Consider the following 24,424-nt stretch of genomic DNA (forward strand, 5'->3'; position numbering starts at 1 on the left):
TGGCATCCACTCTGGCACAGGAGCTCTGCTAACCGAGAAAGCCACTGTCTTTCTCCAGTTGATCAGTGCGCCCGATGCACAGCAGAAGGTCTCCAGAGCCTGCCCACACCTGTGTAGATTGGCCTCATGGCCCTCTAAGTACAAGGCTGAATCGTCTGCAAACTTAGCATCCAGAAGCTCATCTCCCCGTATAGGGAGTGCTAAACCCCTCAAACCAACTTGCAGTGACACCAAAAATCTGCTCATCGCCTCTGCATAGAACAGAATGAGAAAGGGGGCAAGAGGACAACCCTGTCTGACCGATCGTGTGAGCATGAAGCGCTCACCTCTACCTCCTGCCAAAAGCACATGACTGTGAGCCTGTCTGTACAAAGCTGACACTCCTCTGATCCAAGCCTCTGAGAAGCCCATCCTGCGTAGCGTGCCCTCTAGAAAGTCCCAGTCGACTCTGTCGTATGCCTTCTCAAAATCGAGAAGAAGAATCGCAAGGTCCTCCCCACAGAGCCGTGCAAGGGCAGAAGCCTCCCAAAAAGTGAAGATGTTGTCAAGGATACTGCGTTCCTTGACAAAACCTGTCTGAGTCCCATGTATAAGGCTCTCCAAAAGTGGCTGAATCCTCAAACTCAGAGCCTTGGCAAGAATTTTGTAGGCTGAGTTGAGAATGGTGATGGGGCGCCACTATCGAATCTCATCCAAGGAGCCACCCTCCTTTGGAATGAGGTAAATCAGGCCCTCACTCATGGTATCTGGCATCACTCCTGTGTGCAGAATGTACTGAAAGGCACTACAAAGATCTGGGCCAAGCAGGTCCTAGTACTCCAAGAAGAAGCTGGGAGTCAGCCCATCCTCACCTGGACAGCTACCACGAGGGAGGGCCCTAAGAGCCCATCCTCACCTGGACAGCTACCACGAGGGAGGGCCCTAAGAGCCGTGTGCAGCTCCTCAAGCTGAAGAGGTAACTCAAGCCTCTGCCGCATCTCCTTAGTCACAAGACAGGGCATCTGTGCCCAAACCTGCTCCTTGCATGCATCCCGTCTCTCTGACTCGGGCTCAGCCGACAGTAGCTCATGGTAAAAGTCAGTAGCGATCGCACGCATATCCTCAGGCTCACAGACAGCTGACCCATCGGGTCTCCTCAACTGATTGACCTTGGCATGCGAGTGCCGAGGTCCCACTGTCTCAAAAAAACCACCTGTCACCCTGTCACCCACCTGAGTCCACTGAGATGCCTGTCGATGAAAGGCAAACTCATGGCGCCTCTCCTCTGTGCAAGCAAGCTCCTGTCGAGCCTGCTGTAACTGCTCCTCCAACCATGGACTGTCTGGATGCTGCTCCTGCATCCTCTGTAGTGAAGCAATGCCTCGTCTGAGACGTTGCTCCTCCTCTCTCGCTGCAGCCCGTCGAGCCAGAGACTCCTGGAGAAAGAAGTGGCTAAGCTGAGCTAGGCTTGAGGCCACTCTGTCTGCAGGTGGAGCCTGGCTGTCCATGCCCTCTGTCCATAGAGCCTCGACCCTCTCTCTGAGTGCTGAGTCCAACAAGACCCGCTCTGGGATGCGAAGCATCGTGCTCCCACTCCTCTGCCTATCTGCCACTGTGAGAATCACTGGTGCATGGTCCGAGAAGGATGTCCCTTCCAGGATGCCCACTGATCCCCCCAAGTCACTGAAGTGGTCACTAGTGTAGAAGCGATCTATGCGCGATAGATTCACTCCTCCCACTCTGCGGTCCGATCTAGAGAAGGCAAGACTCTCTGGATGCCTCACAAAGCCAGAATGCTGCCATGTATCCGAGACCCTCAGCGTCATACAAAACCTCTCCCAAGCTGCTAACTCGACTCCATGCACAGTAGCATGGCTGCCTCCGATCCTATCAGAAGGGTCTTCCTAACATGTTGAAGTCCCCTCCTACACACCACTGGTCAACTTGTGGCAAAGACTCAACAATCTATGACCAAAACTCTGCATGAGCACTCACCACATTGGGCGCATAGATGTTCATGAAACCCACAAGGCTACCCTGAACCTGCATAGTAATCCACTGAGCCCTGCTTGGTACAATAATCCCTCTGCCCACAATGGCCTGCTGTAGTGAGTCCGCAATAGTCATACATACCCCACCCTGGATGCCTCCAGGTCCAAAAGCAGCTGACCAATAGGTATCATAGCGTCCACGCAAAATCTGACCACATCGCCGAATGCGGCTCTCAGACAAATGGTGCTCCTGGAGCATAAGGAGATCAATCTCTCCTCCCACAAGGCAACGCTGCAGCTCCTGACGCAATCGGCCCCGCTGTCGCTGAAACTGGGGCCCACCTAGTCCCTGCACGTTCCACGAGACGATCCTCATGGGGAGCGAGAGAGAACAGATGCTGCCGCAGCAGCAAGACGAGCTATCTTCGAAGCAGGCTTGGATGGGGAGTAATCCGCATCCGAGCGTCCTCTAGATAGGCGAGACTGCAGTGAGTGCCTGGTCCAAGCCCAAGCAGAGCGAGCCGTGCGTAAAGCAACCTCCTCTGTCCAGGAGTCCTCATGAATGAATACATAGCAAGGCAAACACTGCGTATCAGCAAAAAAGTACACCACAATGTGTCTACATCCTGCTGAGTCTGGGGATGTCACCGCAAACTTGGCCAGTGGCCACAACGTCTGCAGCAAATCTGTAACGCCAAGTTCTCCCATGTGGTGAGAGAACTCGAGAACCTGTGTATGCAACCATCCCACCACTGAGTCGAGGGACCACTCTGTCTCAGTCCTGCCACAGAAGGGGAAGGAGAAACCAACTGCTGAGTCCAAGGCCTCTATCCCCCTAGCGGCGAGGAACAAAGTGTGGACTCTGAAGCAGGCTGCCTTGTGGTCTGCTGCGGAGTGGCCAAGAAAACGAGTAAACCCGTAATCGAAGAAATCCCAGCGGCGTCGGAGGTCAATGCTCGTCAAACCACGCCGGATAGCTGCAAGAGAAGATGTCTGAATCTGCAGAGGGGGCCGCATGAAGGGCTGACCCTCTCTCGCTAGGCGACTCGTGGCAAAGGCGCTGCCAAGAGATCTCCTAGCCGCCGGCGAGGGTCCAGTCTCCTTAGTCGACTGAGGTACTGAAGCAGGAGGAGGGGGAGAAGGGGCTGGGGGGGGGCGGGGGAGAGGAGAAGCGAGGTGGGGCGGCAGAGACATGGGGGGGGCGAGGTGGGGGGTGAGCGGTAGCAGAGGGCGGGGGAGGGCATGAGGAGGAGGAGGGGAGATCGGAAGGCGAAGCGGCTGGCGAGGGTGAAGCGGAGGTGGAGGCTGGCGAAGGAGGCTCCTCCTGCTCAAGAGGCCCAAAGCGGTTCCCCGTGGGAACCCACTGCTGCTGAGTAGGCACCTGGGGGCCACTCTGAGTGCCAGGCTGTCGCTGTGGCCCCTGGCGTCGACGGCCACGGGCCTGCTGCCACCCCTCCTCTGCTGGAGCCCCAGGCTCGAAGGGTGGCGCTGAATCTGTGCTCTGTGTCGCTGGCTGTGGCTGCGGCCCAGCCTTGGCAGGTTGGGGCTGAGGCTCGGGTGCGGGTCGTGGTCTCCTCCGTGGACAGGCCTTCGCTAGGTGGCCCATCTGTCTGCAAATGAAGCACTGGTTTGGGAGACCCGAGTACTCCACACTCTGTCGAAACCAACCCCCACTCACCCGAGGCAGAAGGATGACCTTCGGGAGCGTGTGGGTATCTCTGACCAAAACTCAAAGTGAAGGGATGCCAGCCGCCTTGGCAGCTACTGATGCTGCCGTACGAGGTGTCTCCAGGACTGTCCCGATGGCGGAGCCAATCCTGGAGAGAAGTGGAAGGTACTCCCTCCGTAAACCTGGAAAGAAGACTGAGATGGGGATGTCTGCCTCCTCTACTAGCACATCCGAAGTCGGGTCAAAACCATGTCGCCACTGTCGAAAGTGGGCGCGTGATGCTCGGATGGCCAGTGGACTCATAGCAATGACCTTGGAGGCCATCTCGGAAGTCTCGAACTCAATCTGGTAGTACCCCCGTCCGAGAATCTAGACATCCAAGATCTTGCCCACCTCTGCGAGAAGGCGGGCCTGGAGAAGGTCTCGCAGCTCTCCACTGCTAGGTCGAGTGCCGAGAACCTTGCAGATGACCGAAGTCGCCTGCAAGCGCTCTACCTCTGCGGCAAGGCTCGCTTGCTCTGTCAGCGAAAGAGCAAGTCGAATGGTGGGCTCAGCGGGGTCGGGCGAGGGGGCTTCAGGCGAGTCCCTCTGTGGCGAAGCTGGAGCCTCCATCTGTGTCTACTGCTGTGGCGTAAGAAGAGGACGACGGGAGGATGCTGCAGAAGGGCGCGCAAACACTGCTCCAAGGAGTTGGAACAGATGCCGAGAGTGCCGAAAATGCAGGGAGCAACCGAGGCCGGGGGCCCAAACTGATGGGTGAACGGGCCGAGAGGGGGGGGGGGGGGGGGGGGGGGGGGGGGGGGATAAAGCGGGTTTGGGCTAAGGGATGAGGGCGTGAGGCGGCAGCATGGGATGAGGCTGAGGGCGGGTGGCGGCAGCAGGGGGCTGAGGGCGGGCAGAAAGGCTGGAACAGGGCAGCGCGAGGGGGGGGGCAGCGGGGGCAGAGGGCAGGCGGGAGGGACAGCAGGCGGGGGGCAGCGGGGGCTGAGGGCAGCACGAGGAGGACAGCGGGCAGCACGTGAGGGAGGGAGGGAGGGGAGGGGGGGGGGGGGGGGGGGAGGAGGCGATGGCGATGGCGCAGCGGGAGAGTACAGCAGCAGCGAGCTCGTCAGTTCGGGTTAGCTTCCCGTGCACTCTTTTAAATTGTATGTTTGTTTGACTATATGTGAGATGGAGTGTCTGCAACATTCTCTAAACCCCCCCCCCCCCCCCCCCCCCCCCCCCCCCCAGGACGCGCGTGCTAGCCTGGCTCCCTCTCACTTATATGCGGCTGCAAGTGTGGTGCATATATGCTTCCACATTGTGTTACTCTAAAAAACACAAGGGTTTTGGGAGTAATTAATAATTACTCTTTTGGTCCTAAAGCAAGAAAAATGCTGAGCTGCAGGTGGAGAAGATAACCATCAAGAAAAACCGCAATAACTGCAATTGAGTTTGGTTATTGTAATAATGCTAGTAGGGTCAGCTAATACATTTTGAAGTCGCTGGCTTTCTCTTTTCAAAATGAAGTAGTCTCATAATTGATTCAAAATGGACATGTCTTTGTTTAACTTTGTCTTTTGATTGTTTGTTTTGTGCGATTGTGTCTTTTTCTGACCCTACTGTTCCTAAATACGTTTTTCGACATCATGAAAGTGTATGTGAAGAGTTGATGCAAAGAGCTAGAATTCTCCCACATAAAGAGTTGGTAGCGTGAAGCTATGATAAAATTACCATTGTAAATAAGTAGCAACTGTGTACAACAGGCTGCATACGATGTACTATACCAATGAAACGATGTGATGAACCTATGTGGCCGGAAGGCTCTCTCTTATGGGCTAGATCTAAGCTCAGGGCTAGCCATATGGCATATATATGATGTATGACAACTTTGCCTCTTGGTAGCTACCATGGATGGCCATCATGATCATAATGTCCATAAAGTTGGTGATTGACACCTGTTTGACTTCTCTTATACATCAAAGTTCTCGTAAGGCTTGTTGAATCTGAGCCTCAACGGGCTTGCACCCATGCACAAACAAAACGCACACTCAATTGCAATTGCATGCACACACTCCTCTCTTTTTTTTTTTTTTTCTGTTTAATTGTTTCTCACAACCTGCCTAGAAAGCTGTGAATAGTTGTTTTTATGTGCCTTGTTTGCAGAGCTTATCAAAAGAAACCTCCTGTCAAGAAGGTTTTGGGCAAAAGTTCAAGTCCTGCTGATGCAGAAAGCATAGCCATGGAGGGTGGAAAGGAAGTTTCTGAGCAGGGATCTGAAATAGAGAATGGCAATGTATACAATGGTGTATTGGAACAATTACCTTCGAATGCTGAAGAAACTTCAGCCCTGACTTACAATGTTGCTGCCGATGATGAGCTCCAACATGCAGAAGAGGCTGATGCTGCTTCCCAATCATTGGTTGATTCTATGGTATAATTATCCATGTGCTCAAGATGGTTTTTCCCTCGTCGATCCCCTTGAAATGTGTGGATGTATGTGTGCACATATTTACAAAGAAGACGAGATCATATTAATGTCAGAAAGATGAAATGAAATGTACTATTGAACTGTGCAAAGAAAAATACTAATAAAGTGCAGGAAAGGCCAAAATCAGACCAAAAGTCAGAACCATAATATGGATGATACAACTCTGGACAACAGATTGTGACCTTAGAAACCAAAGAAAGTAGTACATGGACACAAAAAACGGGATGGCTGTAACCGGAATAAAGTGTATGGGAATAAACTAAACTGGTGGAGTACGGGTAATACAAAAGGAGTAGTAGTTGAATCATCCCACTAACATAATATGGCATTAATCTTCCTTGTAGCAAAAAAGCAAGTGGCCATCCCTTCTCTGTATGCGTCGCCTATATAAAGGTCTTCTACGCTTGGGGTGTCTCAGTCTACATAACTGTGCGACCCTATTAGCTGGGATATTTCTCTATGTAGGAGGCCTGTTTCTTTGAGCTGAATAGAAATCTGTCATCTGCCTCTGTACTGGACCTCTATGCACTGGTGTTCTGCTTCTCAAATGTGTCTCTCTGAGTCGGTGTATCTCTACCAAATATAAACTGAAACATGCCCGATCTGGATAGTCCATAACCTAGGATAGTGGCTCAAAATCTCTTTTGAAACAGGCAGTGAAAGTGTCCTCTAATCTCATAGCAAGCAGGGCAGTGACATATATAATTCTCCTAAATCTTTGGTGCTAGCTGACATACATTGCATGTGCGCTGCTTTTCCACTATATCTGCCAATCTCTGTCTCTAAATGACTTTAGGAGCTGCATATCTGGGGAAGAGCGTACTGTAATGCGCATAACAAGTCTGTTTGTACGTCTCGAATGGACAATTTAGAGTGGAATGGGGTCTCCGTGAGGGGAATCTACAAAGGACAGGTTTTCTTGTTCGATGAATTATGGGGTCCCTGCTTCGTATCGCTCGGTTAAGCAGTGCTGTGACCACGACTAGACGGACTATGATGGTCTAGAAATAGGTCCCGAAATCTGTACCCTATACAATAACGTGGATGCCATCAATATATCAAACAAACATAGCTTAGTGCAGGGCATTTGAAACTGTACCGCTTGCTCAAGCCATGCAAGGACTGCAAATCCTTATGTCAATCTTGAAGCTGCTGCCTCTCTCATACATAATGAGGGTCTTATAAAAAAAACTCCCAGATACGTGTAGGACTCTACGTAATCAAACACCTCTTGAACATAAGTAAATGTTAATGCTGATGCCCTCACCTACTATGTTGTGGTGTTAAAAATGATCACCTTGGTCTTGCAAGGTTCACAGACAAATCTCTATTGTATGTATTTTTCACGTGCACATGTCTCTATGTGCCACATGGTCATGCTATTACTACGTCTTCGGAGCCAAGGTTTGTCTATAGAGTCCAAGGGATTTAGTTCCATCAATTTAGCCTCTTCAGCACGACCTGCATTCTTCGGAGCCAAGGTTTGTCTATAGAGTCCAAGGGATTTAGTTCCAACAATTTTGTGAGCCTCTTTTGCATGACCTGCATGTCCGGAAAAGTCCATTTTATAGTTTTTCCCTATTTTGGAACCCTCTTACATATATGGTTTGTACACGTGTTTGATGGGTTCTTTTACACTTTGGAGAAAGAAAGCAAAAGAAGAAAACACAACTTAACATGTACACAATGTTTCCCCAAGTTTTTCTTGTGGCTAAACATGCAACTAGGCATTCATGTGCAGTGGTGGCAGTGTGCATAAAAGGGATAATCTTCATACTTCTAGTCAATATGGAAAATATGTCACTGGGGTACACCATTCTAGTGCAAATGACGTTGGGTCTCAATAGAGGGCAAGTTCCCACTAATGTCGCTTTGAATGCGATTGTCGACCAAACTTAGTGAAGAGTCACAATGTGCACACCACCTCTAGCATGCATGTCAATCTAAGCATTTCCAAGTGACATCTTTTAACAACCTACTTTTGGGTAGTAGCTGTCACGAGGACGTGGCAATTGCTAACCTTAGTTGTTGGTTTCTTTCCAATGATTTTTGTTTTATTTTTGAGAGCCTCTTTTTGAAGTTGCAATTGGTCGGACATTGTATGGCCAATGTGAGCGGTAGTTTCACCCGCAGATGGGAAGTGGGTCGGCACTGGAATTCGTATAGTAAGAGGATGTCTAGGCTCAGTTCAACATCATGTAGGTCCCCCGTCGCACTTAGCAAGTTGGTGGATACTAGGAAGTGAACTCATTAAAAGCACAAAGCCAAGGTGGGATCACCAAAGGAAAGTATCCGACAGTTGGGCCACATTGCATTTTTGGATGCGGTCCCTTTGGGGATAGATGGTCAGAAGACCAGTGGGAGCCCAACGGAAGCATCTCCTAAAAATTAGGGAACTGCTATTTTGGGCCATGAAATGTGTTCGTGTCATTACCTTCGGAATGATAAGGGGAACATTTTACAACTCTGCCGCAAAGTCAACTGGAACCAGTCGGTAGATTTTTAGGCGGCAACACTGAAACGGGAAAATGCTTGTAATTGTGCCAAGTGGCGCATTTTAATGCACTTTCCTCATGCAAGAAAAGGTAGCGCTGAATTTATAGCTGGGAGGCTCATTTTGCAACGTCTTGTCACAGGTTAAGAGTTATGGAGTGCTTTCTTTCCTCTCTATGTACATTATGGTGCTAGGAGTGATGACTTGCATACTACACACTGCTCTCTCTCCCCCCTATTTGCGGTTATGTGATGCCCCACAAGAGGGCTCTTCATTTGACTGATGTACATTTGTGTGGTTTCATGCTTTAGTGCTGAGGCAAGAGTCTCCTGAGTAGGAATAGGAGTAGCTAATTGCTACTCCAAAGTAGGCACGGGTGAGGGTCATAACCTCACCAAATAGGTGCGTTTTCAGCGCTGGTGTGTACGCGCTGTTTTTGGACTGTTTTGCAGCCGCAATGAAGCCAGAAACATTGGGAACTGTGCCCCACTGTTAGATGACAGTTTGGGGGCTGTTAAGGGCTGAAAACAGATGAAAAACCAGTAAATATAGCGTGCTGAATTTACTGTCTTTGGGCAGGAATTAGAGGGTTTATGCCATTAGAAGCGAGTTCCAGTAGGGGAATTGGTTTCGGGCAAGTTTTGGGGTTGTTATGCTGCCGAAACTATGCCAGAACAGGTGGTATCTAGCGGGATACAGTTAAAGGATTCCCAGGACTCTCCTTTGTAATCTACCCTCCTAAAGAATAAAGAAATACCGAAAGGGGCGCCAATTTTGGGACCTACAGGTTGTCGGCGTCTGCTCAGAGCATTCTAGCTTCCGAGCCGTGTGTGTTAATTTGCAGGTTCCCTTTGCAGTATACTCTCTCTCTCTCTCTCTCTCTATGTGTGTGTGTGTGTGTGTGTAAAGTAAAGTAAAGAATTTCGGGTGAAAGCCAAAGCCTACCGCCCTATGGACCGGTTTCAGTAGCACTTGCTCGCAAGGTAGAGTCAACATCAAGGTTGATATCATGCGATAGTAGTAAGTATGCCTAGTATGGTCGGTGTTTACATTGCAACAGTACCTGCATCCGCTGTATCCATAAGTTTGGAGGAGTTTTCATCGGTTTATGCGTCCACAAGCAACAGAAGCATTCAGTATGAGAAGTACAAAAGGCATCCATAAGAAGAAGTTTGGCAATTGTTTCTCACTTTTAACATGGGGCACATGCGCATTGCATGGACAAGCTTTTGCCACTAGTCAACGTTAGTCTTAGTTAGGGATCTAGCCTAGCACCTTGTGAGGCTCTAGAAGAAACATGCATGAAGAGGCAAGTCATAGTTGCATACCCTCACTTGCACAGTACAGTCACTTAAGCATATAGGCAAATGAACAATCACTTAAGTCATTTAATAATAAGCGATTTTAACATGACATTTAGCTAAGGAAAATGGCTAAAAAACCTATAAAAGAGTCACGTAGCCTTCAGTTTTTAGGACATCAAAACTCAATACTTGCTCGGGCATCCAAGGACCACAACACCTCAGCACCTAGCGTTTCCATCGCCAGCACCCCAGCACCATCAGCGTTTTGGCATCAATTCAACCCAACTTTTTTGCATTAGCTCAGCCCTAGCGTTTTGCAATTCAGGCACTCGGTATTCAGCATTTAGTCATTATATTAGCATTTGTGCAAGTAATCTAAAGCAAGTACTTGCTTTGGCAACAGAGCAAGCGGACCCTTGAGGGTGATTGGGACCCAAGATGAGGTGTCATCTCTCTTTTTCTCTCTCTTTCATTGTGTTCAATTCTTTCAAGTGAAGTAAAGTAACCTTGTTTTTGTGTGAGTACTAGATCCGAGCTAAATCCTTAAATCCCTCCGCTGCACATTACATATGGATACCCACTAGATGGACTTTGAGCCTTCAGGAGCTGACAGATCATGATGATCTCATACATTTGTATAAAGAAGCCCCTTAGGAGAAGCCATGACAACTTTTATTGATGGAAGTGGATGCACGCTACATGCAAATGCGAGTGTGAATGCAAAAAAGGGTTAGGGATCCTGTCTCCAACTCCTTCCATATCCACATAGGAGGCAAGCAGATTCTGGTACTCAAGATTTGGATCTTCCTGTATCCGATACCGATCTTTGTTCATGATGACGAGGTTACGTCCTCAGGGTATCCAAGACATAGCGATGAAGATTGGAGCGTGCCCGATGCGCGATGTGGGAGTGCCTAATAAGTTTGGGGTAGGGCTTGAAACTTCCTTGAGAATAAGAAATCTAAGATAGGTTTAGGCGGTTCTTGGTTCTTCTTGGGTTCGTGATTCTTCCCTCGAGTTCGCGAAGCCGAAGCACGTTCAAAGCTCGCGAAGACAAAGCACGTTCAAAGCTCTGATACCAATGTCAAGTGCTGCGGATGGGTTTGAGGATTTAGCTCGGATTTAGTACTTCACACAAACACAAGGTTACTTTACTTTTTTTTTTGGAGAAAAAGATCCTTCTATTAGTTAATGAAATTGCCCATAGGGCTACAACCACCTCTACAAGAGAGGGCTACGACAATCATGATGGGGAGACTCTCCCAATGAAAAAATAGCATATGTACAGTGAGGCTAAATCAAGAGATGGGAGGAGGGAAAAGCCATATAGGTGGACGGTAGTGCCATCTGAGCACACCCTAGACCATGGCGAAAAAAGGGCCAGGATGCCAAGGTCGAAGGAAAGCCACTTTGCACTCCCTCATGTGGTTGGAGCTGCCCTGGAGTCTCTTGAACTGTCCTCTGAGAGTATGGATCAGCTCTAGCCAAAGATCCCGAACAGTCTTTGTTGGCGGTACACGGTGAGCCTCGAAGATGCGGAAGCAGTGGGCCCACCGGATGAACCAGAGTGTCAGGCTACTGATGAGCTCCCAACACTCCTCTCTCTCATTGCACCACTCCTGTGGAGTAAGCTCTGTAGCAGGCTAGAGTGGAGGACGACCCCCCTGCATCACTATCATCCTGCTGGTAGAGGATAGCTCAAACTGAAGTGCCGGGTCCGTGAGAGTGGGCCAAGCAGTTGCCCCCCAAGTGTATTGTTGAGCTATAGAAAGAGCTGGCATCAACCGAAGAACACGAAGCCACACCTGCTGTGCCAAAGGACATTCCCAAAGACAATGACGCTGACTCTCCACAAGATGGTCACAAGCCGCACATGCGGCCGAGAGACCACTATGTACAAGCCAGCTCCCAACTGCTGTAGCTCGGTGTACAACCAGCCTCTTGAACAAAGTGACTCGCCTGGGCTGTCTGGAGCCCCACAACCTCTCCAAAAAAGCTACCAAGAACTTAGCTGTGAGACCCTCCTCTTGCCAATGAGGTTGTAAGGTGCAGCGGAATGAATGTTGTATTTTCTCAAGATTAGTGATCTTTATTGCTCAAGGTTCCTTTTAGTTCTTTAGGGAAAGAGAGAGCTTTCCGTCTTGGAGAGTGCTGTGGTCACGAACAAAGTGAGTGGATTGTGCGTGCAAGTGAATGAGACTGAGAGAAGGAGAGAGAAGAGATACGACACCCGAGAGGTTGTAAAACCCTCCTCCGAAGGCCCCACTCTCGTCGGCGAGAGTGGTCTTTTCTTTGATTGCACAAAGGTGTACAATGCGTATGCAATGGACTATGCAACTTGGTCTATGCCGATGACGACGATGGTGACGACGACGACGACGACGACGACGATGACGATGACGACGACGACGATGGCTGAAATCTGAGATCTTCTAATCGTTGAATTTCGGGACTGTTTCGGTGGCTGAAAATGACTGTTTTGGTTGCGTTTTCTTGGCTGAAAAATGAGGTTTCTTAGGGCTGAAAACTGATGGTCTTTACGGGCTGAATCTGCTACACTTTAGGTGAATAATGCCGGTCTTAATTTGCTGCTGAAATCCAAAATCGCCAAGGGCTGAAATTGGTCCATCTGTCGCCGGGGTTCTGCAAATGCAAAAACGCTAGGTTGATCTGCTGTGTGGTGATGACGCCGGGGCTGATCTGCTGTGCACAAATCGCCAAGGCTGATCTGATGCAAAAACGCTAGGTCTTCTGTGGAGAAAACGCCAGAGTAGTCGCGGGGGTTGGTCTTGCTGAGAAGTTGCCTGTTGAGCAAGGTGCTCCTGTTGCCTCTTCTGCCAGAAAGCGTGAACTTTGGTTTGCTTATATATCAACTTAGCAAAATTGCCCTACCTACTTTTGTAGGAAAGTCACAATACCAATAAATAGGAAAATAGGCTAAATGCATTGGAAAATTCCCCTAACTGATGCTAATGGATTCTGATGGGAATTTCGATGACCATGCTGTGTGCAACTGGAGGATATGCATCTATGCTTAGTGACTGGACATGCACGGTCTACGAATAGACTCACAAAAGTGCCAGATCACTGCTAATCTAACTTGATCGGACTGATTGAACCCTGCTGTGGTGTAGCTTGTCCACGGACACATAGGGTTGGGATGTGTCACGCGACAGAGGTGCTGCAGCAAGACGTGCCTCTCTGAGCTGCCAATATGTGATGTCCTAGTCGAATAGTGTACTGAAAGAAAGGGACACCTGGATGGTCTACTGAGGAGAAAGGGTCCCTCCAAAGCCACTCTCTAGGATCCCACTTTACTCCTGCCAGTGAACAACTCTCCCAAGCCCATAGTCTCCAGTGGCCAGTCTCATTATCTGCTGGGTTAGGATCTATGACACAAGTCCTCCCACAGATGCCCACCACACGGATCCTCTGGAAACAGCACTCTGCCACCTGCGGGGCCTCTACTGCATCTCGGTGTAAGCGTCCCTCACCTTGTAGCTCAAAAAACAGGGAGGGTATAGTCTTTGAGCAAGCCCGAACTGAGATGAGAACCTCCAGTCGCGTGAAGGTCCCCATCCATCTGGGCGCTGTTGACTCGAGAGGTGTGAGCCACTCAGGTGGTACTCTCTCTGAGATGTCCTGACACATGCTCTGTACCCCTCTCATGCTCTGTAGCTCCTCTGACAAGCTTGAAAACTGTAGCTAGTCACCTAAATTACGTGTTGGACCTGCGATGGGACCCCAGGAAACATGAGGCCGACTACCAACCAAGTGGCCTCTCTGAGTGCTAACCATGGGGTTCCAAACAAGGCCTCACCTGGCATCCAATCAGGCGTAGGAGCACTACCAATCGAGAAAGCCATTGTCTTTCTCTAGTTGATCAGTGCACCTGATGCACAACAAAAATTCTCCAGAGCCTGCTCACACGTGTGAAGGTTGGCCTCCTGGCCATCCAAGTACAAGGTTGAGTCATCTGCAAACTGAGCGTCCAGTAGCTCATCTCCCCGAATAAGGAGCGCTAAGCCACATAAATCAACCTGCTGTGAAACCAAAAACTTGCTCATCGGCTCAGCATAGAACAAAAAGAGGAAATGGGCAAGAGGGAAGCCCTGTCTAACCGAACGTGCGAGCATGAAACGATCACCTCTACCTCCTGACAAAAGTACCTGACTGTGTGCGTCTGTACAAAGATGACACCGCTCTGATCCAAGCATCTGAGAAGCCCATCCTGTGTAGAGTGCCCTCCAAAAAGTCCCATTCAACTCTGTTGTAGGCCTTCTCAAAATTGAGAAGAAGTATCACTAGATCCTCACCACGGAGCCATGCGAGGGTAGAAGCCTCCCAAAAAGTAAAGATGTTGTCAAGGATACTACGCTGCTTGACAAAACGTGCCTGTGTCCCATGTATAATGCTCTCTAGAAGTGGTTGAATCCTCAAACTCAGAGCCTTGGCAAGAATTTTGTAGGTTAAGGATGGTGATGGGGCGCCACTGTCGAATCTCATCCAAGGAGCCACCCTCCTTGGGAATGAGGTAGATCAGGCCCTCACTCATGCTGTCAGGCATCTCTCCTGTGTACAAGATGAACTAAAAAGCACTGCAGAGATCTGTGCCAAGCAAGTCTCAATACTCGAAGAAAAAGCTGGGAGTCAAGCCATCCTCACCTCGACATCTAAGAGCCGTGTGTAGGTCCTCTAGCTGAACAGGTAGCTCAAGCCTCTGACGTATCTCCTCAGTCACAAGACAAGGCATCTGTGCCCACACCTGCTCTCTACATGCATCCTGACGCTCTGACTGAGGCTCTGCAGACAGTAGATCATGGTAGAAGTCAGTAGCAACTGCACTCAAGTCCTTTGGCTCTAAAGCAACTAACCCGTCGGGCCTCCTCAACTGCCTCAAAGAAAGCGCCTGTCACTCTGTCACCCACCTAGGTCCACTGAGATGCCTATCGATGGAATGCAAAATCATAGCGCCTCTCCTTTATGCTGACGAGCTCCTGGCGAACGTGCTGTAACTGCTCCTCCAACCAAGGACTGTCTGGATGCTGCTCCTGCATCCTTTGCAAAGAAGCAACGCCCAGTCAGAGACGCTGCTGCTCCTCTCTCGCTGCAGCCAAGCGAGCCGAAGACTACTGAAGAAAGAATCGACTAAGCTGAGCAAGTCCTGAGGCCACTCTGTCAGCAGGAGAACCCTGCATGTCTAAGCTCTCTCTCCAAAGAGCCTCCACTCGCTCTCTGAGCGCCGAGTCCAGCAGGACCCTCTCAAGGATGCGTAGCATTGTGCTCCCCTTCCTCTGCATATCAGTCACTGTAAAGATCATTGGTGCATGGTCCGAAAAGGAAGTCTGTGCCAGAATGCCAACTGTCCCATTCAAGTCACAGAAGTGGTCACTAGTGTAGAAGCGATCTATCCGAGATAGATTCACGCCTCCCACTCTGCGGTCCGAACCAGAGAAGGCGAGGCTGTCTGGGGGCCTCACAAAGCTAGAATGCTGCCACACATCTGAAACCCGTAGTCATACAAAACCTCTCCCAAGCTGCTAGCTCAACTCCATGCACAGTAGTATGGCTGCCACCAATCCTGTCAAAGGGTTTGTAACAAATTGCTGATGTGTCAAAGCCTAAAGAATGGAGCCAACTTACAGATGTGGCTGAGTGGCCTAAACCCTAAGAAGAACAAGTAATAGAAGAAGTTCCCGAACTTATGGGGACCCCGTCTGATGGGGCCACAAGTGACATAAAGGATTAAAGTAAAGCAGGACCCACACACACACACGCAAATTGATGACGTGGCAGATTTCCGAAAATTGCGCTGACATGGTGACGTGGCAGGCTGTACGGATTTCCGTAAATTACACCTGCAACTTTTGGCATTGCTTTTTGAACCAGAAGCTTTTGAGTTTTGAAGGCTTTTCATTGTAACGTCTTTTAATCCCAAGGGCCTTTAAAAATGAGGTTAGGGCTCATTTTCTGGCATGCTTTCTAGAGAAGGTGCAGACTCTGGAGTATCGGCTTGTATTGTGTTGATGCCATATAAAGAAATACTGAAAGGGGCGTCAGGGTTTGGGGCCAATACTCTTTGGGGTGGAATTCCGCCACTCCGTGTCGCGTGTTGTTTCTCTCTCTTTCAGTTCAGTTGTTATTGAAGTGCTAAAAGTCTTCTTAGTCTGTTCTTTTCTATAGGCACGTGGTGCCCGCCTTGTGACAGGGTTCCTGAAACCGGCCCGTAGGGGCGGTAAGCGTTGAAACCGGCCCGTGGTGGGGCGGTAGGCTTTGGCTTTCCCGCGAAATTTACTTTAGACACACACACAGAGCACTTTGCAAAGAGAACCTGCGACGGGAATTAACACTTATGTGCACACACTGCTCGGAAGCTAGAATGCCCCGAGCAGACACCGACAATCTGTATGCCCCAAAATTGGCGCCCCTTTCGGTATTTCTTTATAGTTTGAGAGTGTAAATTTACAAAGTAGAGTCTTGGGAATCCTGTCTATATCCAACTAGATACCACTTGATTTGGCCAAATTTCGGCAGCATAACAGCTCAAAACTTGCACGAAACCAATTCCCCTGCTGGAACTCACTTCCACTGGCATAAACCCTCTGATTCCTGCCCAAAAACAGTAAATTCAGCACGCTGTATTTATTGGTTTTTTCCCTGTTTTCAGCCCCAAACAGTCCCCTAACTGTCCTCCGCCAGTGGGGCACTATTCCCAATGGTTCTAGCGTCCATATGGCTGAGAAGTTGTCAATTTACAGCGCATACGCAGCGCTGAAAACGCACCTGTAAGGTGAGGTTATGACCCTCACTGGTGCCTGCTTTGGACTAGTAGTTAGCTACCCATGTTCCTGCTCAAGGAGGCTCTTGCCTCAGCGCAAAAGCATGAACCCACAGAGCTGTACATCAGTCAAATGAAGAGCCCTCTTGTGGGGCATCACATAACTGCACGTAGGGGAGAGAGAGAGCAGTGGGTAGTGTGCACGTCATCACTCCTAGCACCGCATTGTACATGGAATGGAAAGGAAGCACTCCATAGCTCTTAACCTGTCAGGTTCTCAATGAAGCATCCCCCCAGCATAAATCGAGCGCGCCCTCTGCTGCCCTTGACCTGTAATGCATCTGTGAACAAATAGATTCAAAAAGGGGAAGATTTCCATGGCTGCCAAAACCTGCCTATCGCTGAAAATGCAGCAAAACAGCCCTGCAAACACGCATCTGATGCCTTCCAATGCTGAAAATGAGCTCCTTGGTCCTAGGTGAGGTCATGGGAAGCTCAAAAATGGAGAGAAATGGCTGAAAATTACAATTATCCGCCTCCAAAACTGCTCCAAAAAGTCAGTTACGAGTTCTGTTGTCCCAAACTTGGTAAATTGGCCAAAAAGTGCCACTTGGCACTCATGCATGCAATTTCACGCATTGGGCTTCCCGCTTAAAAATCTCTTAACTCGTGCGTCAGTTGACTTTGCAGTAGAGTAATAAAATGTTCCCCTTGTCATTTTGAAGCTAATGACACGAGCAGATTTCATGGCCCAAAATAGCAGTTTCGTAAATTTTAGGAGATGCTTCCATTGGGCTCCCACTGGTCTTTTGATCATCTATCCCCATTGGGACAGCATCCAAGAGTGCAATGTGGCCCAACTGTCGGGTACTTTCCTTTGGTGACCCCATCTTGACATTGTACCTTTATTGAGTTCACTGCCTAGTATCCACCAACTTGCTAAGTGCGACGGGGGGACCTACATGATCTTGAACTGAGCCTAGACATCCTTTTACTTCACGAGTTCCAGTGCCAACCAACTTTCTGTCTGCGGATGAAACTACCGTTCACATTGGCCATACAATGTCCGACCATTTGCAACTTCAAAAAGAGGGTCTCAAAAATCAAACAAAAATCAGTGGAAAGAAACCAACAACTAAGGTTAGCAGTTGCCACGTCCTCGTGACATACCCCCCTCTTGAAATCGCAAATGTCCTCGATTGCACACCATAAATACATGCCATTGATGATCTTGTGTTGTTAGCACTCTTTTATCATCGCATGTATCCGCAAGAAAGACTATCAAAACCTGTGTACAAATGACTTAATGAGACCTTCATACTTTAGTCAAATTTTACACTGCTATTGCACTGAATCCATGAGTACATTTGATGTGCTAGCTCTATCATTACCCCTCCTTTGTAGACATTGTGTTGGGGCATACGTAGGCTGTAACCCAAAGGCCTCAAGGTAAAGCTGCAATACATTTGGTGACTCTGATAGTTCATGCTCTTCCATCCACTTTGCATCCATAGATGGATAGTTCTTGAACTTCACCACATAGTATCTTGCAACCTGTCCCTTAACTTTTACCTGTGCAAGAGGCTCTTGCCTCTGCAAACGAGCATAATTCCACAACACTGATGTACCACCCATGACCAAGTAAGCTCAAATTTCAAGATGATTTACCAATGTATCAAAGAATCCAAGCAATCGCCTCAGAGAATCGGCAAGCAACGTGTCACCTGGTAGACCCACATCACTCCCGCAGGAGATCAAGTGGCCAATCTACCACCGTGAGACCTCTCCCTATCTCATCTTGGTTCATACTTGCAAACCTTAAAAACACAGTAGAAAATCAGCCCTAATTTGACCACTTTTTCGCAGGGCGAACATGCGGAATTTCTTGTCTGTCCTGTGAAGAGGAACCCTCTAACATAATGCCCTTCCCTTTGTCGACCATAGTGTAATCATGCGTTTCTGTACTCTTTGTCTTTACCCAAAACAACCGAGGCTCACTCTTTGAGGAAAAAGTGATTGATATTCCGGCAATGGAACCTTGAAACCGGCACATGGGGCGGTGGTAGGCGTTGAAACCGGCCATTGGTGGGGCGGTAGGCTTTGGCTTTCCCCCGAAGTTCTTTACTTTAGACACACACACAGAGCACTTTGCAAAGAGAACCTGCGACGGGAATTAACTCTTAAGTGCACACACGGCTCGGAAGCTAGAATGCCCCGAGCAGACGCCGACAACCTGTAGGCCCCAAAATTGGCGCCCCTTTCGGTATTTCTTTATACTTTGAGAGGGTAAATTTACAAAGTAGAGTCTTGGGAATCCTTTGTCTATATCCAACTAGATACCACTTGATTTGGCCAAATTTCGGCAGCATAACAGTCCCAAAACTTGCAAGAAACCAATTCCCCTGCTGGAACTCACTTCTACTCGCATAAAGCCTCTGATTCTTGCCCAAAAACAGTAAATTTAGGACGCTGTATTTACTGGTTTTTGCCCTGTTTTCAGTCCCAAACAGTCCCCTAACTGTCCTCCGCCAGTGGGGCACTATTCCCAATGGTTCTGGCGTCCGTATGGTTGAAAAACAGTCAATTTACAGCACATATTCAGCGCTGAAAACGTACCTGTAAGGTGAGTTTATGACCCTAACCGGTGTCTGCTTTGGACTAGTAGTTAGCTACCCCTGTTCCTGCTCAAGGAGGCTCTTGCCTCAGCACAAAAGCATGAACCCACACAGCTGTACATCAGTCAAATGAAGAGCCCTCTTGTGGGGCATCACATAACTGCACGTAGGGGGGAGAGAGAGCAGTGTGTAGTGTGCAGGTCATCACTCCTAGCACCGCATTGTACATGGAATGGAAAGGAAGCACTCCATAGCTCTTCACCTGTGAGTGACAGGTTCTTAATGAAGCATCCCCCCAACATAAATCGAGCGCCCCCTCTGCTGCCCTTGACCTGTAATGCATCTGTGAACAAATAGATGCAAAAAGGGGAAGATTTCCATGGCTGCCAAAAACTGCGTATCGCTGAAAACACAGCAAAACAATCCTACAAACACGCATCTGATGCCTTCCAATGTTGAAAATGAGCTCCTAGGTCCTAGGTGAGGTCATAGGAAGCTCAAAAATGGAGAGAAATGGCTGAAAATCACAGTTATCCGCCTCCAAAATTGCTCCAAAAAGTCAGTTACGAGTTCTGTTGTCCCAAACTTGGTAAATTGGCGAAAAAGTGCCACTTGGCACTCATGCATGCAATTTCACTCATCGGGCTTCCCGCTTAAAAATCTCTCTAACTGGTGCGTCAGTTCACTTTGCAGCAGAGTAATAAAATGTTCCCCTTGTCATTCTGAAGCTAATGACACGAGCAGATTTCATGGCCCGAAATAGCAGTTTCCTAAATTTTAGGAGATGCTTCCGTTGGGCTCCCACTAGTCTTCTGACCATCTATCCCCATTGGGACCGCATCCAAAAGTGCAATGTGGCCCAACTGTCGGGTACTTTCCTTTGGTGACTCCATCTTGACATTGTACCTTTCTTGAGTTCACTTCCTAGTATCCACCAACTTGCTAAGTGCGACGGGGGGACCTACATGATCTTGAACTGAGCCTAGACATCCTTTTACTTCACGAGTTCCAGTGGCCACCAACTTTCCATCTGTGGGTGAAACTACCGTTCACATTGGCCATACAATGTCCGACCATTTGCAACTTCAAAAAGAGTGTCTCAAAAATCAAACAAAAATCATTGGAAAGAAACCAACAACTAAGGTTAGCAGTTGCCACGTTCTCGGGACAGTTCCTCTAACATGCTGAAGTCACACCCTATGCACCATTGCTCTGCGTGCGACAGAGACTCAACAATCTGAGACCAAAACTCTGCACGTGCACTCGCCACATTGGGCGCATTGATGTTCAAGAAGCCCACGAGACAACCCTGAGCCTGCATAGTGATCCACTGAGCCTTGGCTGGCACAATAATCCTGCCTCCAGGTCCAAATGCAGCTGACCAAAAAGTCTCATATCATCCACGCGAAAGCTGACCACAACGTCTAATGCGGCTCTCACACAAATGATGCTCCTGTAGTATAAGAAGGTCAATCTCTCCTCTTACAAGGCATCGCTGAAGCTCCTGACGCAGCCGGCCTGACGCTGAAACTGGGGTCCACCTAATCCCTGTACGTTCCATGAGACGACCCTCATGGGGAGTGAGAGAGAATTGATGCTGCCGCAACAGCTAACCGTGCTATCTTCGAGGCGGGCTTGGATGGGGAGTAATCCGCATCCGAGCGTCCTCGAGATAGGCGTGACTGCAAAGAGTGTCTAGCCCAAGCCCAAGTAGACTGAGCCGTGCGTAAAGCAACCTCCTCTTTCCGGGAGTCCTCATGTACGTGTACATAGCATGGCGGGCTATGCGTGTCAGCAAAAAGGTGAACCACAATGTGTCTACGTCCTGCTGCATCTTGAGGTGTCACAATAAACTTGGCCAATGGCCAAAGAGTCTGAAGCAAGTCTGTAACCCCTAGGTCTCCCATGTGATGAGAGAACTCAAGGGCCTGTGTCTACAGCCACTCCAACACAGAGTCTGTAGTCCACTTAGCCTGGTCCTTGCCGCATAGGGGAAAAGAGAAGCCAACTGCCGAGTCCAAGGCCTCTATCCCCCTAGCTGCAAGGAATAACACATGAACTCTGAAGCAGGCTGCCTCAAGGTCTCGTGAGGGGTGACCGAGAAACCGTGTAAAGTCGTAGGCAAAGAAATCCCAACGACGACGAATGTCGAAGCTCGTCAGACCACGAGGAACTGCTGCAAAGGGAGATGTCTGTACCAAAAGAGGGGGTCGCAAGAAAGGTTGTCCCTGTCTCTCCAAGCGACTCGTGGCAAAGGTGCTGCCAAGAGATCTCCTAGCAGCCGAGGAGGGCCCTGCCCCCTGGGACGGATGCAGGTTTCGAGCGGGAGGAGGTGACGGAGCAGGGGGAGAAGGGGGATAGGGGGATCGACAAAGGTAGGAGGGCGAGATGGAGAGGCAGAGGGAGAAAGAGGCGGGGGGGCGGAAGAGGGTGAGGCTGAGTTGGAGGCTGGAGCAGGGACCTCGTCCTGCTGAAGAGGGTCGAATTGGTTTCCCGTGGGAACCCACTGCTGCTGGGCAGGTAAAATTGGCATGTACAACGTAGAAGGCGGTACTATTTCAATTACCTGTTAACTTTACACAGAGCACTGAGAAGGGAAGAGAACACAGTTGCCTCCACCGACTAGAATGTCACTGCGCACACGAGACCGACACCCTGTAGGCCCCAAAGATTGGCGCCCCTTTCGGTATTTCTTTATTCAAATTAAGGCAGACGATCCGACCACTTAGCACAAGCTTTCACGAAGCTGTTCAAACCTGGCGAGGGCTGAAAACGCAGGTTTTTGACCTGATTTTGGCAGCATGACGGCGCAAAAACCCTTGTAGGTCAAAAGCACCTGTCTAGGACGGATTCCCTTGCTATCTGGAAGTTTTCTAGTGAGCTGTCACAGAAATTCAGCGGGCTGTAATTCTCTGTTTTTCACTGCTGGGTGCCCAAAAGCCTGTACACGCATCCCAAGGCTCTCACGAGGTTCCCTTGCAGTTTAGGTGTGAAACCCTAAACCTGCAGAAAAACACAGCAGGCTGTAATTCGCTGTTTCGGATAGTTTTTAGCGGAGCGAACACGCCTACGCGTATCCCAAGAGCTCCCGCACGCAATGAGACAGTTCCCCTGTGAATTGGACGAGTTTTCACACGAGAAAACTCTCCGAACTCGCAATCTTTAGATATGGAACTGTGCGTACCTGTGGGGGATTAGCAATTAGCTAATCCGGTTCCTGTTCAAAAGGCTCTTGCCTTGGTAAACGCGCATAAACCCCCAGAACTGTACATGTTCATCTGAGTAGCCCAACTAGTGGGGCATTACCATATGTGTCACAGGGGAGAGAGAGATGCATGAGAGCAAGTCATCGCGCTACATGAGACAAATGAGAATGCAAGCTTTCCATTAAAGCTGTAGACCTGCACCCACTACTCACACACACACTGTAGGTCACTTATCGGTGAAAAATCAGCCCCCCTCTCAAATTGGGCGCCTCCTCTTGCTGAGGTGTCGTGCAGATTGACCTCCTCCTGCCAAGTGTCCAGTTTGCCCCTTTGAGTTAATTCTCTAGTTGCCACTCACTTATAAAATTGTAAGTGACTTTCCGAGTGGCCGAGATTTCGTTTGGCGGGCACAGGCTTCCATACTCATTAGAATTCAGCGCTAACTGGCCCGACCAGTCCCAGAGTGACCGACCTAAACTCCCGATGTGAGAAACCTATTCGACCGTAGCCGTTTCACACTGGCCATGCAATGTCTACTTGCACCTTTTCAAGGGTCCCGGGGAAACAAGTAAAAATAAAAATATCTAGTACTTATTTATTGAAGGCAATAGGAAAAATACACCTCCTGGTGACACACCCCACCCTTGAAATACTGCAAGCGACATCGCTTGCATGCCAATAATACATGCGGTATCTCCTGATATCACATATATTCTATAATGGGAATCCAAGATGGATATGCTTCCGGAAATGTAGCATTGGACGATTAAACAATCCCACCAACTTGGCTATGACACATATATCAGGTATAGAAGCCTTCTAGTGTACTCTGAAGCACAAACTTCTCTAGCTAAATTCTGTATGGAAAGAGTAGATACAATTGCTTAACTACTCTCTTGAGCATCATGAACCATGCTCTTGCCTTGCTCCAAAAAGGCTACATCAAGTCACTGTGGGTTCCATCTGAAAGGCTTCAAGATACAATTGCAATAGCTGAGGTGAATCAAGCAATTCAGACTCTCCCATCCATTTGGCATGCAACGATGGATAGTTCTTGAACTTCACCAAATAGCGTCTTGCAACTTTTCCTCTAACCTTTCTTTCTTTATGTGCCAATATCTGTTCAGAAACAATATCTTTATGTGCCTTACCTGTTGACGTAGGCACAGTGTTACTGTAAGCATATTCAACCAATGGAAGATGGTGTCCCCAAGTTGCCTTGTGCTCTGACACATAACATTTGAGTAGGTCCAGGACAATAGAATTTGCCTCTTTTGATTGTCCATCGGTTTGCGGATGAAACGAAGAAGAGAACTTTAGCGTAGTGCCCATGTTCCAAACAATGCCTTCCAGAAAAGACTCGTCGTACGTGGATCCCTCTCAGTGACAATTGACGGAGGCATCCCGTGATATTTAAAGATATTGCTCATGAATATCTTGACCATGTGTTCTGGCTTTATCTTCTTCCTCACAGGAATGAAATGGGCCTGCTTACTAAACCTACAAATGATAGTCCAAATCCTATCATTGCCTGTTTGCGTCCTTGGAAGATCAAAGATAATGTCTGAAACCGGCCTGTTCAATCCAAAAAGGGCGGTAGACTTTACTTTAAACCTTGATTTAGCTTTCACCCATTATTAGTCGTCTATTATACCTGCGCTATAGTGACACAAGAGAGGGGAATGGGATACATATGCTAGAATGCACCTGTATGAGAAGACCGACACCAGATTGGCCCCTAACTTAGGCGCCCCTTTCGGTATTTCTTTACTCTTCCAAAGAGGGAATAAACGCTGTGGATCCCTACAAGCTGCCGCGCACAAACTTGGCTGAATTTCAACTGTTCCGGCCCGATTTCGGCAGCATAACTGTACTAGGACCCTTCACAGTCAGTATTCCCACGCATTGAGTGACTTTC

At 48.8% G+C, this 24,424-nt stretch overlaps 1 protein-coding gene across 2 annotated transcripts in view; it reads left to right on the top strand.

The window, feature by feature from the left end:
- The window catches only part of SS4 (starch synthase 4), a 105,475-nt gene that overhangs the window by 52,374 nt on the left and 28,677 nt on the right, over positions 1 to 24,424 (top strand). For both annotated transcript variants that reach the window (XM_086497724.1, XM_086497723.1), the window contains one exon: positions 5,785 to 6,052. In XM_086497724.1, coding sequence (XP_086353850.1) covers positions 5,785 to 6,052 — 268 coding nt within the window. The remainder of the gene's footprint in view (positions 1 to 5,784; positions 6,053 to 24,424) is intronic.

Source organism: Adiantum capillus-veneris, chromosome 23 (assembly GCF_014529385.1).
Source record: "Adiantum capillus-veneris isolate H3 chromosome 23, ASM1452938v2, whole genome shotgun sequence".
NCBI classification, from domain to species: Eukaryota; Viridiplantae; Streptophyta; class Polypodiopsida; order Polypodiales; family Pteridaceae; genus Adiantum; species Adiantum capillus-veneris.